The sequence below is a fragment of the Coregonus lavaretus genome, assembly GCF_964263955.1.
Source record: "Coregonus lavaretus genome assembly, chromosome: 8".
Lineage (NCBI taxonomy): Eukaryota > Metazoa > Chordata > Actinopteri > Salmoniformes > Salmonidae > Coregonus > Coregonus lavaretus.
The window spans coordinates 50,445,145-50,463,725 of record NC_139995.1 but is presented as its reverse complement, the minus strand read 5'-3'; the positions used below and the strand labels follow the sequence as shown (position 1 = coordinate 50,463,725).

At 41.6% G+C, this 18,581-nt stretch overlaps 2 protein-coding genes across 2 annotated transcripts in view; both read right to left on the bottom strand.

Annotated features, from left to right (window-relative positions):
- Positions 1-16,368, bottom strand: part of LOC311134084 (cilia- and flagella-associated protein 100-like) — a gene marked incomplete at both ends in the record, with an annotated part of 19,407 nt that extends 3,039 nt beyond the window's left edge. Inside the window, one exon of the mRNA XM_084167675.1 lies at positions 16,345-16,368. Coding sequence (XP_084023801.1) covers positions 16,345-16,368 — 24 coding nt within the window. The remainder of the gene's footprint in view (positions 1-16,344) is intronic.
- A 264-nt stretch (positions 16,369-16,632) lies between these two features.
- Positions 16,633-17,383, bottom strand: LOC311134083 (homeobox protein MOX-1-like; the record flags this gene model as incomplete). The annotated part of the gene is made up of 2 exons (XM_084167674.1): positions 16,633-16,670; positions 16,906-17,383. 2 exons carry the CDS (start codon positions 17,381-17,383, stop codon positions 16,633-16,635), a joined length of 516 nt encoding a protein of 171 aa, XP_084023800.1.
- Positions 17,384-18,581: the final 1,198 nt, after the last annotated feature.

Below are 18,581 nucleotides of genomic sequence, written 5' to 3'. Positions count from 1 at the left end.
ACTTCAACTGTGAGAGACGGAATCTAAAACAAAAATCCAGAAAATCACATTGTATGATTTTTAAGTAATTAATTTGTATTTTATTGCATGACATAAGTATTTGATACATCAGAAAAGCAGAACTTAATATTTGGTACAGAAACCTTTGTTTGCAATTACAGAGATCATACGTTTCCTGTAGGTCTTGACCAGGTTTGCACACACTGCAGCAGGGATTTTGGCCCACTCCTCCATACAGACCTTCTCCAGATCCTTCAGGTTTCGGGGCTGTCGCTGGGCAATACGGACTTTCAGCTCCCTCCAAAGAGCCACTCCAGGACCTTGAGATGCTTCTTACGGAGCCACTCCTTAGTTGCCCTGGCTGTGTGTTTAGGGTCGTGGTCATGCTGGAAGAACCAGCCACGACCCATCTTCAATGCTCTTACTGAGGGAAGGAGGTTGTTGGCCAAGATCTCACGATACATGGCCCCATCCATCCTCCCCTCAATACGGTGCAGTCGTCCTGTCCCCTTTGCAGAAAAGCATCCCCAAATAATGATGTTTCCACCTCCATGCTTCACGGTTGGGATGGTGTTCTTGGGGTTGTACTCATCTTTCTTCTTCCTCCAAACACGGCGAGTGGAGTTTAGACCAAAAAGCTCTATTTTTGTCTCATCAGACCACATGACCTTCTCCCATTCCTCCTCTGGATCATCCAGATGGTCATTGGCAAACTTCAGATGGGCATGGACATGCGCTGGCTTGAGCAGGGGGACCTTGCGTGCGCTGCAGGATTTTAATCCATGACGGCATAGTGTGTTACTAATGGTTTTCTTTGAGACTGTGGTCCCAGCTCTCTTCAGGTCATTGACCAGGTCCTGCCGTGTAGTTCTGGGCTGATCCCTCACCTTCCTCATGATCATTGATGCCCCACGAGGTGAGATCTTGCATGGAGCCCCAGACCGAGGATGATTGACCGTCATCTTGAACTTCTTCCATTTTCTAATAATTGCGCCAACAGTTGTTGCCTTCTCTCCAAGCTGCTTGCCTATTGTCCTGTAGCCCATCCCAGCCTTGTGCAGGTCTACAATTTTATCCCTGATGTCCTTACACAGCTCTCTGGTCTTGGCCATTGTGGAGAGGTTGGAGTCTTTTTGATTGAGTGTGTGGACAGGTGTCTTTTATACAAGTAACAAGTTCAAACAGGTGCAGTTAATATAGGTAATGAGTGGAGAACAGGAGGGCTTCTTAAAGAAAAACTAACAGGTCTGTGAGAGCCGGAATTCTTACTGGTTGGTAGGTGATCAAATACTTATGTCATGCAATAAAATGCAAATTAATTACTTAAAATCATACAATGTGATTTTCTGGATTTTTGTTTTAGATTCCGTCTCTCACAGTTGAAGTGTACCTATGATAAAAAATGACAGACCTCTACATGCTTTGTAAGTAGGAAAACCTGCAAAATCGGCAGTGTATCAAATACTTGTTCTCCCCACTGTATATATATATATATATATATATATATATATAAATAGAGAGAGAGAGAGAGAGTGAGAGAGAGAGAGAGAGAGAGAGAGAAGAGAGAGAGAGAGAGAGAGGAGAGAGAGAGAGAGAGAGAGACAGAGAGAGATAGCAAGAGACAGAGAGAGAGCAAGAGACAGAGAGGAGATATAGACAGAGAGAGAGAGAGAGAGAGAGAGAAAGAGAGAGAGTGAGAGAGAGACATGGACAGAGAGACAGAGAGAGAGAGACAGAGCGAGAGCAAGAGACAGAGAGACATAGAGAGAGAGACAGAGATATAGAGACAGAGAGAGACATAGAGAGAGAGACAGAGATATAGAGACAGAGAGAGAGAGACAGATATATATATATAGAGAGAGAGCAAGAGACAGAGAGAGATATAGACAGAGAGAGAGATATAGACAGAGAGAGAGCGAGAGAGAGAGAAAGAGAGAGAGAGAGACAGGGACAGAGAGACAGAGAGGAGAGAGACAGAGAGAGAGACAGAGAGAGAGAGATATAGAGACAGAGAGACACAGAGAGAGAGAGAGAGAGACAGAGAGAGAGCAAGAGACAGAGAGAGACCAAGACAGAGAGAGAGAGATATAGAGACAGAGAGAGAGAGAGAGAGAGAGGAGAGAGAGGAGAGAGAGAGAGAGAGAGAGAGAGAGAGATGAGAGAGAGAGAGAGACCAAGACAGAGGAGAGAGAGAGAGAGAGAGAGACAGAGACAGGGAGAGAGATATAGAGACAGAGAGAGGACATAGAGAGAGAGACAGAGATATAGAGACAGAGATATAGAGAGAGAGACAGAGAGAGAGAGAGCAAGAGACAGAGAGAGAGCAAGAGACAGAGAGAGAGAGAGAGAGAGAGAGAGAGAGAGAGAGAGAGAGAGAGAGAGAGAGAGAGAGAGAGAGAGAGAGAGAGAGAGAGAGAGACCAAGACAGAGAGAGACCAAGACAGAGAGATTTATAGAGAGAGAGAGACAGAGAGAGAGCGAGAGCGAGAGAGAGAGAGAGAGAGAGAGAGAGAGAGAGAATTTATAATAAATTTTATTGTAATAAATATAATAAATATATGTGCAATAAAAAGCTCCTCAGCCAGGCCGGGCTGGGCCCACGGAACATATGAACAGGTGTTGGTCTGTTTCTTGAATCATGGCAAATGTACACACCTTTTTTTCTCCATTGTTACTTAGGGCTGGTCGTAATACCATACTGTGCTATGTAACATTCATCACTAAAAACATGTGGCGTTCCTAGCCTTGGACTTTCTATTGGGAACAACAGACCTAATTTGTCTGGTGATTGTACAGTTGAAGTTGGAAGTTTACATACACCTTAGCCAAATACATTTCAACTCAGTTTTTCACAATTCCTGACATTTAATCCTAGTAAAAATTGCCTGTCTTAGGTCAGTAAGGATCACCACTTTATTTTAAGAATGTGAAATGTCAGAATAATAGTAGAGAAAAGTTATTTATTTCAGCTTTTATTTATTTCATCACATTCCCAGTGGGTCAGAAGTTTACATACACTCAATTAGTATTTGGTAGCTTTGCCTTTAAATTGTTTAATTTGGGTCAAACATTTCAGGTAGCCTTCCACAAGCTTCCCACAATAAGTTGGGTGAATTTTGGCCCATTCCTCCTGACAGAGCTGGTGTAACTGAGTCAGGTTTGTAGGCCTCCTTGCTCGCACACGCTTTTTCAGTTCTGCCCACAAATTTGCTATAGAATTGAGGTCAGGGCTTTGTGATGGCCACTCCAATACCTTGACTTTGTTGTCCTTAAGGCATTTTGCCACAACTTTGGAAGTATGTTTGGGGTCATTGTCCTTTTGGAAGACCCATTTGACTGATTCAATGTATCCACATAATTTTCCTTCCTCATTATGCCATCTATTTTGTGAAGTGCACCAGTCCCTCCTGCAGCAAAGCACCCCTACAGCATGATGCTGCCACCCCCGTGCTTCACGGTTGGGATGGTGTTCTTCGGCTTGCAAGCCACCCCCTTTTTCCTCCTCTGGCAGTCTCCCGAGAGACGCAGTGGTCTAAGGCACTGCATCGCAGTGCTAGCTGTGCCACTAGAGATCCTGGTTTGAATCCAGGCTCTGTCGTAGCCGGCCGCGACCGGGAGACCCATGCGACGGCGCACAATTGGTCCAGGGTAGGGGAGGGAATGGCCGGCAGGGATGTAGCTCAGTTGGTAGAGCATGGCGTTTGCAACGCCAGGGTTGTGGGTTTGATTCCCACGGGGGGCAAGTATGAAAAAAATATATTTAAAAAAATAATGTATGCACTCACTAACTGTAAGTCGCTCTGGATAAGAGCGTCTGCTAAATGACTAAAATGTAAATAACGATGGTCATTATGGCCATCAGACCAGAGGACATTTCTCCAAAAAGTACGATCTTTGTCACCAATGTGCAGTTGCAAACCGTAGTCTGGATTATTTATGGCGGTTTTGGAGCAGTGGCTTCTTCCTTGCTGAGCGGCCTTTCTGGTAATGCCGATAAAGGACTAGTTTTACTGTGGATATAGATACTTTTATATCTGTTACTTCCAACATCTTCACAAGGTCCTTTGCTGTTGTTCTGGGATTGATTTGCACTTTTCGCACCAAAGTACGTTCATCTCTAGCAGACAGAATGCGTCTCCTTCCTGAGCGGTATGACGGCTGCATGGTCCCATGTTGTTTATACTTGCGTACTATTGTTTGTACAGATGAACGTGGTACTTTCAGGCATTTGGAAATTGCTCCCAAGGATGAACCAGACTTGTAGAGGTCTACAATTCTTTTCTGAGATCGTGGCTGATTTCTTTTGATTTTCCCATGATGTCAAGCAAAGAGGCACTGAGTTTGAAGGTAGGCCTTGAAATATATCCACAGGTACACATCCAATTGACTCAATTGATGTCAATTAGCCTATCAGAAGCTTCTAAAGCCATGACATAATTTCCTGGAATTTTCCAAGATGTTTAAAGACACACTCAACTTAGTGTATGTAAACTTCTGACCCACTGGAATTGTGATACAGTGAATTATAAGTGAAATAATCTGTCTGTAAACAATTGTTGGATAAATTACTTGTGTCATGCACAAAGTAGATGTCCTAACCGATTTGCCAAAACTTTGTTTGTTAACAAGACATTTGTGGAGTGGTTGAAAAACGAGTTTTAATGACTCCAACCTAAGTGTATGTAAACTTCCGACTTCAACTGTATGTCCAGATACTAGAAAACCAGACAGATTGACAGTCAATGATTTTTTTCATCCCTCTGTGAAAATGATTATGTGCAATACAGTGCCACTCAAATAATCATATAGTTATAACAAACATAAAAAAAATCTAAAGGTAATTCTATGTATTCAATACCACCTGCATGTACCCTGACTGCCTTTTTGATGTCTTAGGAACAACTCCTGTAAGTTTGCTAGTACACTTGTGAAGAGTGTCTTCTTTTACACTTTGTTGAAATGGGTCATGCTCACGGGGAAAGGAGGGACCGCTAGAAGAAAGAGGAGAGCAAGAGATTAAGTGTGTGGTTATTCTGTCAGGGCTGAGCAGCACAAGGCACTATGCCAACGGAAACTCTCCCTCTCTCTCTCTTTGTAACACACACACACATATATGTACGTGAGCTTTCTCTCTCTCACGCACGCACATACACACATTTTCCCCATGCCTGAGACGGTTTGTGCCTGGGTTTGTCCACAGAAATGATTTATTAAATAAACATAATTATTCGTCTCATAGACAAGCCTAAATATTTGTTAAATCAGTGTGGTACCCCTTCAAAGGTAATAATTTTCAACAATGGACCTAATAACTTGACCAGACCTTGCTCTATTATTTTCTAGAAGCAATTAATTATACACAAAAAAACCACTGTTGATTTTTCACCATTTCAACATTCGCCCAAACGTGGAAACAGAAAGCAAACTTCATGATAGCGTCAGAGTCTATTGTGGTAACGTTATAACTTTACCATTGCAACATGTGTAAACACTCTAGAATTATTATCCTTGTGTTTATTAAACATAATTATGTGTGAGACATAATGATTTTCTGTGTTTCTCCAGAATACACAACTGTTGTGGTCAGTGGTCACAAGGGAAGAGTGTACAGACACACATTGGCACCATGAAAAAGAGTTTCCTGGAAAAGGACTGAGTCACTGAAAGCATCTCTGGAATGACAATACAGTGGGGGAAAAAAGTATTTAGTCAGCCACCAATTGTGCATGTTCTCCCACTTAAAAAGATGAGAGAGGCCTGTAATTTTCATCATAGGTACACGTCAACTATGACAGACAAAATGAGAAAAAAAATTCCAGAAAATCACATTGTAGGATTTTTTATGAATTTATTTGCAAATTATGGTGGAAAATAAGTATTTGGTCAATAACAAAAGTTTCTCAATACTTTGTTATATACCCTTTCTTGGCAATGACACAGGTCAAACGTTTTCTGTAAGTCTTCACAAGGTTTTCACACACTGTTGCTGGTATTTTGGCCCATTCCTCCATGCAGATCTCCTCTAGAGCAGTGATGTTTTGGGGCTGTCGCTGGGCAACACAGACTTTCAACTCCCTCCAAAGATTTTCTATGGGGTTGAGATCTGGAGACTGGCTAGGCCACTCCAGGACCTTGAAATGCTTCTTACGAAGCCACTCCTTCGTTGCCCGGGCGGTGTGTTTGGGATCATTGTCATGCTGAAAGACCCAGCCACGTTTCATCTTCAATGCCCTTGCTGATGGAAGTAGGTTTTCACTCAAAATCTCACAATACATGGCCCCATTCATTCTTTCTTTTACACGGATCAGTCTTCCTGGTCCCTTTGCAGAAAAACAGCCCCAAAGCATGATGTTTCCACCCCCATGCTTCACAGTAGGTATGGTGTTCTTTGGATGCAACTCAGCATTCTTTGTCCTCCAAACACGACGAGTTGAGTTTTTACCAAAAAGTTCTATTTTGGTTTCATCTGACCATATGACATTCTCCCAATCCTCTTCTGGATCATCCAAATGCACTCTAGCAAACTTCAGACGGGCCTGGACATGTACTGGCTTAAGCAGGGGGACACGTCTGGCACTGCAGGATTTGAGTCCCTGGCGGCGTAGGGTGTTACTGATGGTAGGCTTTGTTACTTTGGTCCCAGTTCTCTGCAGGTCATTCACTAGGTCCCCCCGTGTGGTTCTGGGATTTTTGCTCACCGTTCTTGTGATCATTTTGACCCCACGGGGTGAGATCTTGCGTGGAGCCCCAGATCGAGGGAGATTATCAGTGGTCTTGTATGTCTTCCATTTCCTAATAATTGCTCCCACAGTTGATTTCTTCAAACCAAGCTGCTTACCTATTGCAGATTCAGTCTTCTCAGCCTGGTGCAGGTCTACAATTTTGTTTCTGGTGTCCTTTGACAGCTCTTTGGTCTTGGCCATAGTGGAGTTTGGAGTGTGACTGTTTGAGGTTGTGGACAGGTGTCTTTTATACTGATAACAAGTTCAAACAGGTGCCATTAATACAGGTAACGAGTGGAGGACAGAGGAGCCCCTTAAAGAAGAAGTTACAGGTCTGTGAGAGCCAGAAATCTTGCTTGTTTGTAGGTGACCAAATACTTATTTTCCACCATAATTTGCAAATAAATTCATTACAAATCCTACAATGTGATTTTCTGGAAAAAAAATTCTCAATTTGTCTGTCATAGTTGACGTGTACCTATGATGAAAATTACAGGCCTCTCTCATCTTTTTAAGTGGGAGAACTTGCACAATTGGTGGCTGACTAAATACAAACAAAATCCATTGATTTCAAAGTTTAACCAGTGGTGTAAAGTAACTAAGTAAAAATACTCGGAAGTACTACTTAAGTTGATTTTTTGGGTATCTCTAATTTACTTACTATTTATTATTTTGACAACTTTTACTTTTACTCCACTACATTCCTAAAGAAAATATGTACTTTTATACTCCCATACATTTTCCCTGAAACCCAAAAGTACTCGTTACATTTCGATTTCTCAGGCAGGACAGTAATATGGTCCAATTCACGCACCTATCAATATACATGTAATGTGTTGTCATCCATAGTGCCTCTGATCTGGTGGACTCACTAAAAACAAATACCTCGCTTGTAAATTATGTCTGAGTGTTGGAGTGTGCCCCTGGCTGTCCGTAAATAAATACAAAAAACATAAATTGTGCCGTCTGCTTTGTTTCATATAAGGAATTTGATGTATAGCTTTTACTTTTTACAGTTTTCCACCACTGTACTTAATACTAGCATTTTACTGGGTGACTTTCACTTTTACTTGAGTCATTTTCTATTAAATTATCTTTGCTTTTACTCAAGTATGACAATTGAGTGATTTTTCCACCACTGTGTTTAACAAACCATACAACTCTATGCACAATGACTACTTTCAACAATTTACACAGTAAGTACAATTACAAACATTTACTGGAAAAACTGTGCAGACGCAGAGTTTGGTAACAGAATTAGGGTAAAATCTCCTTCTGTTTTATTCTGTTACCAAACTTTGTATCTGCACAGTTCTTCCTTTAAATGGGTTATTATACAATTTGAAAGTAATCCTTGTGCATAGAGGTCTGTAGTTTGTTCAACTTTGATATCAATGGTTTTTGTTTGGTATGCATTTTAAAGTAACAAATCTGAATCTCTGATACAGTTACCATGTTATTGCCCAGTATTAAAGTAACTGTACTGTGTAAATCTAACTTTTAAAAGTTCATATTCTGTTAACTCATACCCAAATAATGTTGTGGACTCATCCTGTACTCGTATTTGTGGCCAAAGCATAAATTGGAGAAAAAACACTTAAAAAACCCCACCTCAAACAGACCGTTTCAAAAATGCTTGCTATTTCCTCATAGAGGATGAGCTGGCCAATCAGCGGTCTACTCACACGTACAGTTGAAGTCGGAAGTTTACATACACTTAGGTTGGAGTTATTAAAACTCATTTTTCAACCACTCCACAAATGTCTTGTTAACAAACTATAGTTTTGGCAAGTCGGTTAGGACTTCTACTTTGTGCATGACACAAGTCATTTTTCCAACAATTGTTTACAGACAGATTATTTCACTTTATCACAATTCCAGTTGGTCAGAAGTTTACATACTCTAAATTGACTGTGCCTTTAAACAGCTTGGAAAATTCCAGAAAATGATGTCAGGGCTTTAGAAGCTTCTGATAAGCTAATTTACATAATATGAGTCAATTTGAGGTGTACCTGTGCATGTTTTCAAGGCCTACCTTCACACTCAGTGTGTCTTTGCTTGACATCATGGGAAAATCAAAAGAAATCAGCCAAGACCTCAGACAAAAATTGTAGACCTCCACAAGTCTGGTTCATCCTTGGGAGCAATTTCCAAACGCCTGAAGGTACCACGTTCATCTGTACAAACAATAGTACGCAAGTATAAACACCATGGGACCACGCAGCTGTCATACCCAGTAGCTTAGTGGGTAAGAGTGTTGTGCCAGTAACCGAAAGGTCGTTGGTTCTAATCCCCGAGCCGACTAGGTGAAAAATCTGTCGATGTGCCCTTAAGCAAGGCACTTAAACCTAATTGCTCCTGTAAGTCGCTCTGGATAAGAGCGTCTGCTAAATGACTAAAATGTAAATGTAAAATACCGCTCAGCAAGGAGACGTGTTCTGTCTCCTAGAGATGAACGTATTTTGGTGCGAAAAGTGGAAATCAATCCCAGAACAACAGCAAAGGACCTTGTGAAGATGCTGTAGGAAACAGGTACAAAATAATCTATATCCACAGTAAAACGAGTCCTATATCAACATAACCTGAAAGGCCGCTCAGCAAGGAGGAAGCCACTACTCCAAAACCGCCATAAAAAAGCCAGTCTACGGTTTGCAACTGCACATGGGGACAAAGATCGTACCTTTTGGAGAAATCATCTCTGTTCTGATTAAACAAAAATAGAACTGTTTGGCCATAATGACCATCGTTATGTTAGGAGGAATAAGGAGGCGACTTGCAAGCCGAAGAACACCATCCCAACCGTGAAGCACAGGGGTGGCAGCATCATGCTGTGGGGGTGCTTTGCTGCAGGAGGGACTGGTGCACTTCACAAAATAGATGGCATAATAAGGAAGGAAAATTATGTGGATATATTGAAGCAACATCTCAAGACATCAGTCAGGAAGTTAAAGCTTGGTGGCACAAAGTAGATGTCCTAACCGACTTGCCAAAACTATAGTTTGTTAACAAGAAATTTGTGGAGTGGTTGAAAAACTAGTTTTAATGACTCCAACCTAAGTGTATGTAAACTTCCGACTTCAACTGTATATATACCCACACCATTCTGTTGTTGGGGTACACCCACACCATTCCAACTCATCACAGAAAATCTACTTCTTAACATACTTAATTACAATTTTTGGAAGGAAAACGATTTCACTCATATTGTAATTCATTATAGGTCATAGTTCATAGAAATCTGGAAACACTTTACAGTTACTTTAAGAACACAGTAAATAGCAGCGTTGCACTGGATGGAACCCAATTCGATCCCACTTATGTCTCCCTAGCCCTAGGCCTATTCAACCTGGTCTCAGAACATTTCATATTATTCTGTACGTAAATCTGAGATACTCAATTTAGTATGATATGTTATGCTTCGTATGGAATGTATTAATGTGTGGATGTCCATCAACCATTTCGTTACAAATTCCAAATCGTATTATATATTACGAATTTGCAAAACATACAATATGTTACGAATTCTAGCTAGGTGGCTAACGTTAGCTAGGCTAGGTGTTAGGGTTAGAGGTTAGGGTTAAGGTTATGGTTAAGTTTAGGAGTTAGGTTAAAGAGTTAAGGTTAGGGGAAGGTTTAGGGTTAGGGTTAGGAGAAGGGTTAGCTAAAAGTGTTAAGGTTGGAATTAGGGTTAGAGGAAGGGTTAGCTAACATACTAAGTAGTTGCAAAGTAGCTAAAAAGTAGTATGTAGTTGAAAAGTGAATAATTAACTAAAATGCTAAAGTTGTCCTTGATGAGATTCGAACTAACAACCTTTGGGTTGCTAGACATTCACTTTATATGTTCACCCATCCACCCTGGCCAACCACCCTACTTTCGCTTTTGCCTTAAGTAACCATCTGTCTTATGTAACCAAACCAAACGTAACATATCAAGTTCAGTGTCCTGGATTTACATTTTCTATGTTACATATGAGACCAGGCTGTACTGGATCAGACACAAGGCTACATGAGGCATGGGGCTGGCTTGGCCCATGTGTGTTTATGTAGTCTGCGTGTGCTCTGCGTGTGGAGGTGCATTCACAGCAGGCCTATGGGGGATTTGCCCATTGAGCCAAATCGTGGCACACTTATCTCTTCCAGCTCTTTATCTCCACGACCCCTACTTGCTGACTTCCAATCACACTGTTTACCCTCTGATAGAGGGAGGACTTTTTTTCTTCCACATCCAGTTTGTTCTCTCAGACTTCCCTTCCTAACCTCCACCCACCCTCTGCCCTCTCTGGCTACCTAGACCTGAGGGGAAATGAAACCATTATTGTTGACTTCTTTAGAATAGATGGTTTCAATAAGAGGAGGAACTACTTATGTAGATCAAAGGATGCCAGTGTCTCTGATTGTATGCGTGTGTTTACTCCCCAAAATAGCTAGGCTCTTTTGGTGTTTATAGGCTTCCTCTGAAATAGATTATCCTTCCTTCTTGTTGCCTGTGTATTAATTTGCCTCATTATTTCTTCATGGTGCCCTTGATGAAGAAGAGTCTCCATATACAGGTAACTGCCAAAATAAAGGAAACACTTGAGTAAATGAGGGATACAAAGTATATTGAATGGTTCCTGAGTTCTTTTCATGCTTAGGGTCATATATAAAAATGCAGAGTTGCCCATAAGTTTGGCTACCATGGCTAGAAGAAGAGATCTCAGTGACTTTGAAAGAGGGGTCTCAAAGGAGCATATGTGTGTGGGTCTCAGTCAACTGATCTCAACTAAAATGAACACTTATGGGGAATTCTGGAGCAGCGCCTCAGACAGTGTTTTCCACCATCATCAAGAAAACACCAAATGATGGAATTTCTAGTGGACAAATGGTGTCGCATCCCTACAATAGAGTTCCAAACACTTGTAGAATCTATGCCGAGGCGCATTGAAGCTGTTCTGGCGGCTTGTGGTGATCCAACGCCCTATTAAAACACTTTATGTTGGTGTTTTATTTTATTTTGGCAGTTACCTGTATACACACCATGAAAGATCAGCCATGAAATAATGTCAATCATCTTTTTTTTCAGGCTTTCCCCTCCAACACATTTTCCAGTCCAAAGCCAGCAGGCCTTGGCTGTTTGTAAGGAATCAGCCAATGTTGTGTTGTGGTGAACCAACATGCCACCACCTCAAAGCACCCTAAATCAACGCAAACCATCTTGAATTAATTATCTGTTTGAGGAGGGTTGTGGATGGGGAAGGGGAATACTATAACCCAGTGGATTAATTATGTTCTCATGGATCTGGTCTTCATAACCTGGGCCTATATTGGTTTAGAACTGAATGTGGACAGAAGTTGAGTGGTTTGTCTGTCTGGTATTAGGCCATTTCGCGAAGAAGAGGTCAGCCATCAAATCTGTCGAGGCTCTAGCCGTATACACTCAGAGAGCGACCGGACCACCACCCTACGAGAGACCACCCTGACCTGAGTTACACTATCGAACCACCAGTGCCCCAGTCAAGTCAACGCTCCTCTGCCCTGCAACGGGGGCCACCAAACCAGGAGGCAGAGGGCTTGAGTTAGAGAGGAATGCAGCGGAACATCGTTAAACCCTCTAACAAAAGAACAAAGATGGGGATTTGTCCGGCTCAAACGTGTGTATCTCTGGGAAGATGGGAAGACTTCCCCTCATGGGCCAGAGAAGAGGAGGCTGAGGGCCATGTCACAGTAACTCACACACAACCTGACAGCCTCGCCAGCCTCTGTAAAATAGGAAGCATTCTCACCCATATAGCAGAGTAATTATGAAATCATGTGCTGTAATTACTATGGCTTTCATATATGTGTGCATTGTGTTTATTGATTTACTCTCCTTATAGGGTAATAAAGTTTGTATGACAAATTTGTACGACAGGGAATATGAAGGCTATTGTAAACTTGGTCAAAATGAAATGTACAGTATTTTAGGATAGAAAATACTGTACATGAAAGCCATTTAATCATTCCTTGTTAAAAATCTAAACTTTATGGAATGATTTTAAGTAATAATTGTGCGTAGGTAGCGACACTAGCTGCTGATGTAATCTCAATAAAATTGTTCTAATTTGTCAAAGTGAGAAGTTCTGCTTTGTGCTTGCCAGAGCGTGGAGCCAGACTGTGAAATGAACTGCAGTGCCTGGTCCAGATGTGACTGGGAAGATCCAGACTCACTGTGTGTGTGTGTGTGTGTGTGTGTGTGTGTGTGTGTGTGTGTGTCTGTCTGTCTGTCTGTCTGTCTGTCTGTCTGTCTGTCTGTCTGTCTGTCTGTCTGTCTGTCTGTCTGTCTGTCTGTCTGTCTGTCTGTCTGTCTGTCTGTCTGTGCACATGTGCCTGCGTCCTTCAGACTCACTATGTGTGCGCTTGTGTGTGTGTGTGCGTGCATCTTTGCCTTGCGTGTGCATACACGCATGCACACACACACACACGCTCACAGTACCCCCAACTCAAAACATCTTCCTGCGACCATGTGTGTGTCTATACACCTTAGTCAAAAGACTCCCATTCAGAGAGACCAACCTGTGGCCTATAATGCCTCATGTTAAAAATGTCATATTATCATAATTAAAACTTGTTCTATGTGTGCTGCTCTACTCTGGCCTGGTGTGGAGGAACTGAGTAGAGAGCAGTTTTAGCTTGCTGAACACCTGGCAGGACAGATTTAGTGGGCACACACACTGGCCTTCACTAAACAGGCCCCAATAAATATCCTGCACAGCCAGAGCTCATAAACTGGAGGGGAGCAACTCCTGCACCCAGCATTTGGTATTTCTTGGAGATGGTGCAAAAGTCATTTGTCTTAATTAACACTGAATTAAGCCCATTGTAAATAAGTGTGTGTGTGTGTGTGTGTGTGTGGGGGGGGGGGGTTCAGACTCAAACAGAAATTAAAATGACTATTTAATTAATGACATGATTAGTTAATGTATTAAAGTGTGTGCCAAGGTTTATGAACATATATAAATAAATGTGTACACCTCCAAGATGTTTTTATTCACAGTGGTGTTGTAATTAGTTTTATAGTGGAGTGGTAATATGTTTATTAAAGTTATTACTGAAATTGTTTAGAGACAAGTTATTATAAAGTTGATAAGTTAACAATGATGGTGGTCAGGCAAATGGATCAAAATCACCCTGCAATGCTCATAGGTTTAGCAGCACTTTAAACCTGTTCTAAATACAAATAGTTACGAAACAGGCTCATATATGTTTCACTATTAACACAACAAGGTTCAATAAAGTTAAATAGTTGGCTATGATAAGTATAATATTTAAAGAATTTAAGTATCCACTATTCAAATTGCAGAGCTATTGTAATGGAGTTGGAGAAATACAGACACATTATACCCTACCTTGCTTGATTTAGATTAAACAGAGCTTCTCTAAACTAGTTGAAAAAACCTGTAGATAGACCTGACATTCCTTCAGTCAAAACATGTATTAATCTGCATATCAGTAGAGGTTGAACCTTTTGAAATGGTTGAAAGTATGAATGAAGGTGAACCCATCACCATATCATTATAGAGCTAAATGCTTACCGTATATACAACCTGGTCTCAGAGCATTTTGTATTATTCTGTATGGAATTCCAAGACACTCCATTTAGTATGATATGTTACATTTCGTATGGTATGTATTAATTTGTTGATGTCCATCACCCATTTCGTATGATATTTTATGCATTACAATTTGTTTGTTATGTTATGAATGGCAATTCGTAGGATATCTTACAATTTCCAATTAGTTGTTGCTAATGTTAGCTAGGTGGTTAGGTGTCTAATGCTAACGTTAGCTAGCTGGCTAACGTTAGCTAGGCTAGGGGATGGGGTTAGGGTTAGGAGTTAGGTTAAAGGGTTAGGGGAAGGGTTAGCAAAATGGGTTAAGGTTAGGGATAGCATTAGGTGAAGGGTTGGCTAACATGCTATGTACAGTAGTTGCAAAGTAGCTAAAAAGTAGTAAGTAGTTGCAATGTTTGCGAATTAGCTAAAATGATAAAGTTGTCTATGATGAGATTCAAACACCCTGTTATAAATGTTTTGTATAATTTCATCATTAATAAACTTTTTTTTTTTTAAACCTGCTGAAAATCCGGTGTTTTTATTTCAAATAGTTTTGTTATATTTCAGTCTTCTGTGAAGTATATAAAGTGTAATATTGGGATGCAAACTAAAAATGGAATACATTTCAACTCTATATCTGACATGGTACAGGTGACTTCTTTTTTTTAACCATGTGTGTGAGGTGTGTGCTTTTCTTTCAAAGTAGATTTGGTTAAGACTACCAAGAACCACTCTGTGTGACCCTGATTTAGCCCACTGCAGTAAAAGGTTAATAAGGTTATTTTCCCAATACTAGGTAAAAGTATTCAACGCAGGTTTGAATGGTCATCTATGAAATACTGGGCCTATGCAGTGGTCAACCATGCTGCATGTGTTCAGTGGGCGATTCTGTTACAGCTTAATGACAGGAAAATGTCAATGGATAAGAATGTAGAAGTGGGGTTGCAGGCAAGCGATTTTACCAGACGTGGTCTGGCATGTTTTCACTGGAGTGAGGGAGAGTTACAACAAGGTAAACCAAGAAAAGGGAAAAAATCTATATTTCCCCAATTAAGCGCCTAAGGCATGTGTCTGCTGCCCCATGAAGGAGATCTCATATTAGACACGTTTATCGAATAATGTCTCCAAGCCCTACGTGATTTTCCTAAAGTGAGTATTGCGTTTTGGTTTTGGCCATCCTAATATAGCCAGTAGCCACTTGAATACTGATCAAGGAGGTAATACATTTATTTATCTTCAAAAAATACTCCCCCATTCTAGAGGTTAGAAAGTTTGGTTTCCATAGCATGGCTGAAAGCTGAAGGGAATGCCTATAGCATATGTGCTGAAAAAGTGAGGTTCACTTTTGCTCTCTTTCAGCTAGCATGAATGTGGGAGTATATTTCAATAACACATCTACAGCTAGAAAATAAATATAAACAGTTCCCAGGGCCATTAACTAAAAGGTCATTAAAAAGTGTGTGACTTTTAGGAATTAGCACTTAATGGATATCAGTTACTGTACTAGAAATTTGGTTCAATTTCCTGTCACGAATGAAAGAAGATAAGAAGAATAGATTAGTGAACAATTAAAACTATTTTTTAAATTAGAAGACTGAACTCTTAACTGAAAATTTGAATATGGCCCTGAACTGAATCATAAATTCATATTTTCTCAGTGAACCCTTTCACTTGCATTTGTGCTGCATCAGAAATAGTACTTTGGCGACCGGTATAATATCACCATGATATTTAAACATAGGTCCTTAAGTGTCGTACCCTACTAGACAAACTTAAGAAATATCCGTTGTTCTGTTTGTGTAACATCATTGTTTACGGTGAGAAGTTTAAATCAATAATCAATGAGGAATTGCGAGTAATATACAGTTGACTGTTGGTGTTGATGTTGAAGTAGTTCATGGAGCTTCTAATGCTTGTAATAGTACGGCTTATAAAGACATCTAATTATATATTTGCTATTATGGACTGACCATGACCCTTATACTATATATCATAAGAATATGAGATACGCCAAGCTTATTTTGCTGACAAACATCTCATTTGATTTATACCCGCAGTATCCTGACAGCCGTCATGTCTCAATGAAACAAAGGATACACCGATGCAAAAAAGCATTACAGTAGATGTTGCATTAGTCATTTCAACATTTTAAGAGCCCTCAAACAATGAGAGGATGTAACTGGTCCACTCAGAGTGTGTCTTGAGCACCAAGTGTCGTCACCTTTTACATACCTATCTGTTGAGGCTCTAGGTTGACTGTCTTTTGGTGAGGAAACAGATACAGAGATTCTGTCCCATTGCCAGCAATGACATGGGGCATTAGTGAATGTGATACTGTATCATGGTCCACTGATAGAGTAGTCTGGTGAGAGTTTCCCTGCAGAATAGCACATCTATCTTGTATATTCATGAGGAAAAGGGGTTTGTCGAAATGAATGTCAACTCTGGGAATCATGTTTTAATTTCTGTCTCTGCATGGCATTTGACCTGTATTAGCACGCAATGTAGGCTTACTGAAGTGGTCACCCATGTCTTTTCCCACATCTTTTCAGTCATGGTATTTACCAGCAGCACACCCCAACTGATCCCCTCATGGCGTATCATTGACTCACCTATTATGTCCCTCTTCCTCTTGGAGCTCTTCTTCTCTGTGTCGGCCGATGCCATGCTCTGTGGCGAGTACTCCCCCTTCAGACACCTGGGCACTGCCCCTGGCACCTCCCCACCTGTGCTGTCCATCTCTCCCCCTACGCCACCCACCACCCCTCCACCAACCACCGCCACGGGCACTACCCGACAGGCCTCCTGCCCCCGGCCCCGTGTCTCACAGGGGGGGAACTGCCAGTCGGCCCTCTGGAAGCCCGCATGGGGCTCTTGGTAAAGTCTGTCGTCGCGGGGGTAGGCGGTGTAGGGCGCAGGCACCAGGCAGGAGGTGGAGAAGTCTGTATAGGCAAGGTACTCAGGCTTCTGGTGCAGGGAGAAGGGGGCCTGCGACTGGAGCCCTGCTCCGGGATGAGGGTTCCTCACGCACCCCCAGATGGGGTTGCCGGGGTGGGTGCTCCGCATGCAGCTGCTGGTTGTCTGATCCATGGCGATAAACACAATAAACACTCCCTCACACACACACTTAGTCAGCCTCACACACTTCTGGAGTGAAGTCCTTGCTGAGAGCTGAAAGTCCCTGCAGAGAGTTCTCTGGTTCTGTCAATATGGGGTAATATCCACTTCAGCTTTTTGGTTTTAGAAGCACATCATCTCCCCAGCACATCCAACACTGGAAGAAGTTACTCACTCTCTCTGTCTGTCTGTCTTTCTGTCACTGACTGTGGCTTGTTGACTCTCCTCAGTCCAATGTGTAAGGATGGACACCTTCCTCTGGTTAGTTGGTCTCTCTCGCTCCGTCTTGCATGTGTGACGTCGTAGAGAGCAGCTCCTCACACACACTCACACACACACTTTCACACCCACCGACCGGCGAGTGGACAAGTGATCTGACTGGCTGTGCTGCTAGAGAAGTGTTAGGCTAACCCCTGCGTCCACACACACACACACACACACACCAACACACACGCTCCTGACTGGGCTGGCTGTTTTCACAGTTCTAAGATATTCCTGACAAGTGGTCCCTCCTCCCTTTTAAATGCATAGGTGGGAAAGAGTGGCAAGTTTATGGAGTGTAACGCGAGCTTGTAGAGGCAGAGCCCTGGTGGCCACATGTGGGTACCCTGCGACCAACCCCACCAACCCTGCCTCATCAACTATTAATCACAGAGGACATTTTATATGCACATCTAATGGGCTTTCCAGACGTGCCGCGCTTTTAAAGGGATATTGTCTGTAAAATATAAAAGCAAACCCCTTAGTGGTTTTTGACACACAATTTAGTCCGACACTCTTTGGAGGAAAGTTCACCTCCACCCCTTCACTCTACACCCCTGATCCCAGTCTGTCTTTTCCAATCTACATTTTCTTCTCTCAGGATAAGCTAAAGTTATTCTGTATATGTGTTTAGCCTTGAGCTACACAGCCTAATCGGCCTGGCAGAATTCCACTTAGCTTTTGTGTGATAAATTGGTTGGATTTGGAGCTAACGACTCTCACACCTCTTGAGTACACTTTACTGTAATGAGATGGAATATGGGATTTCAGAGCAGTATTTTAGATTTGAAATGGTCCATTATTGATAATTATCAAATTATTTCAATTCAGAGTTTATTTGACTTTATGTATTATCTTGGAAAATGTTTATTTTTGACAACTTGCTTTAGTTTTTTCAAGGTATCTGATT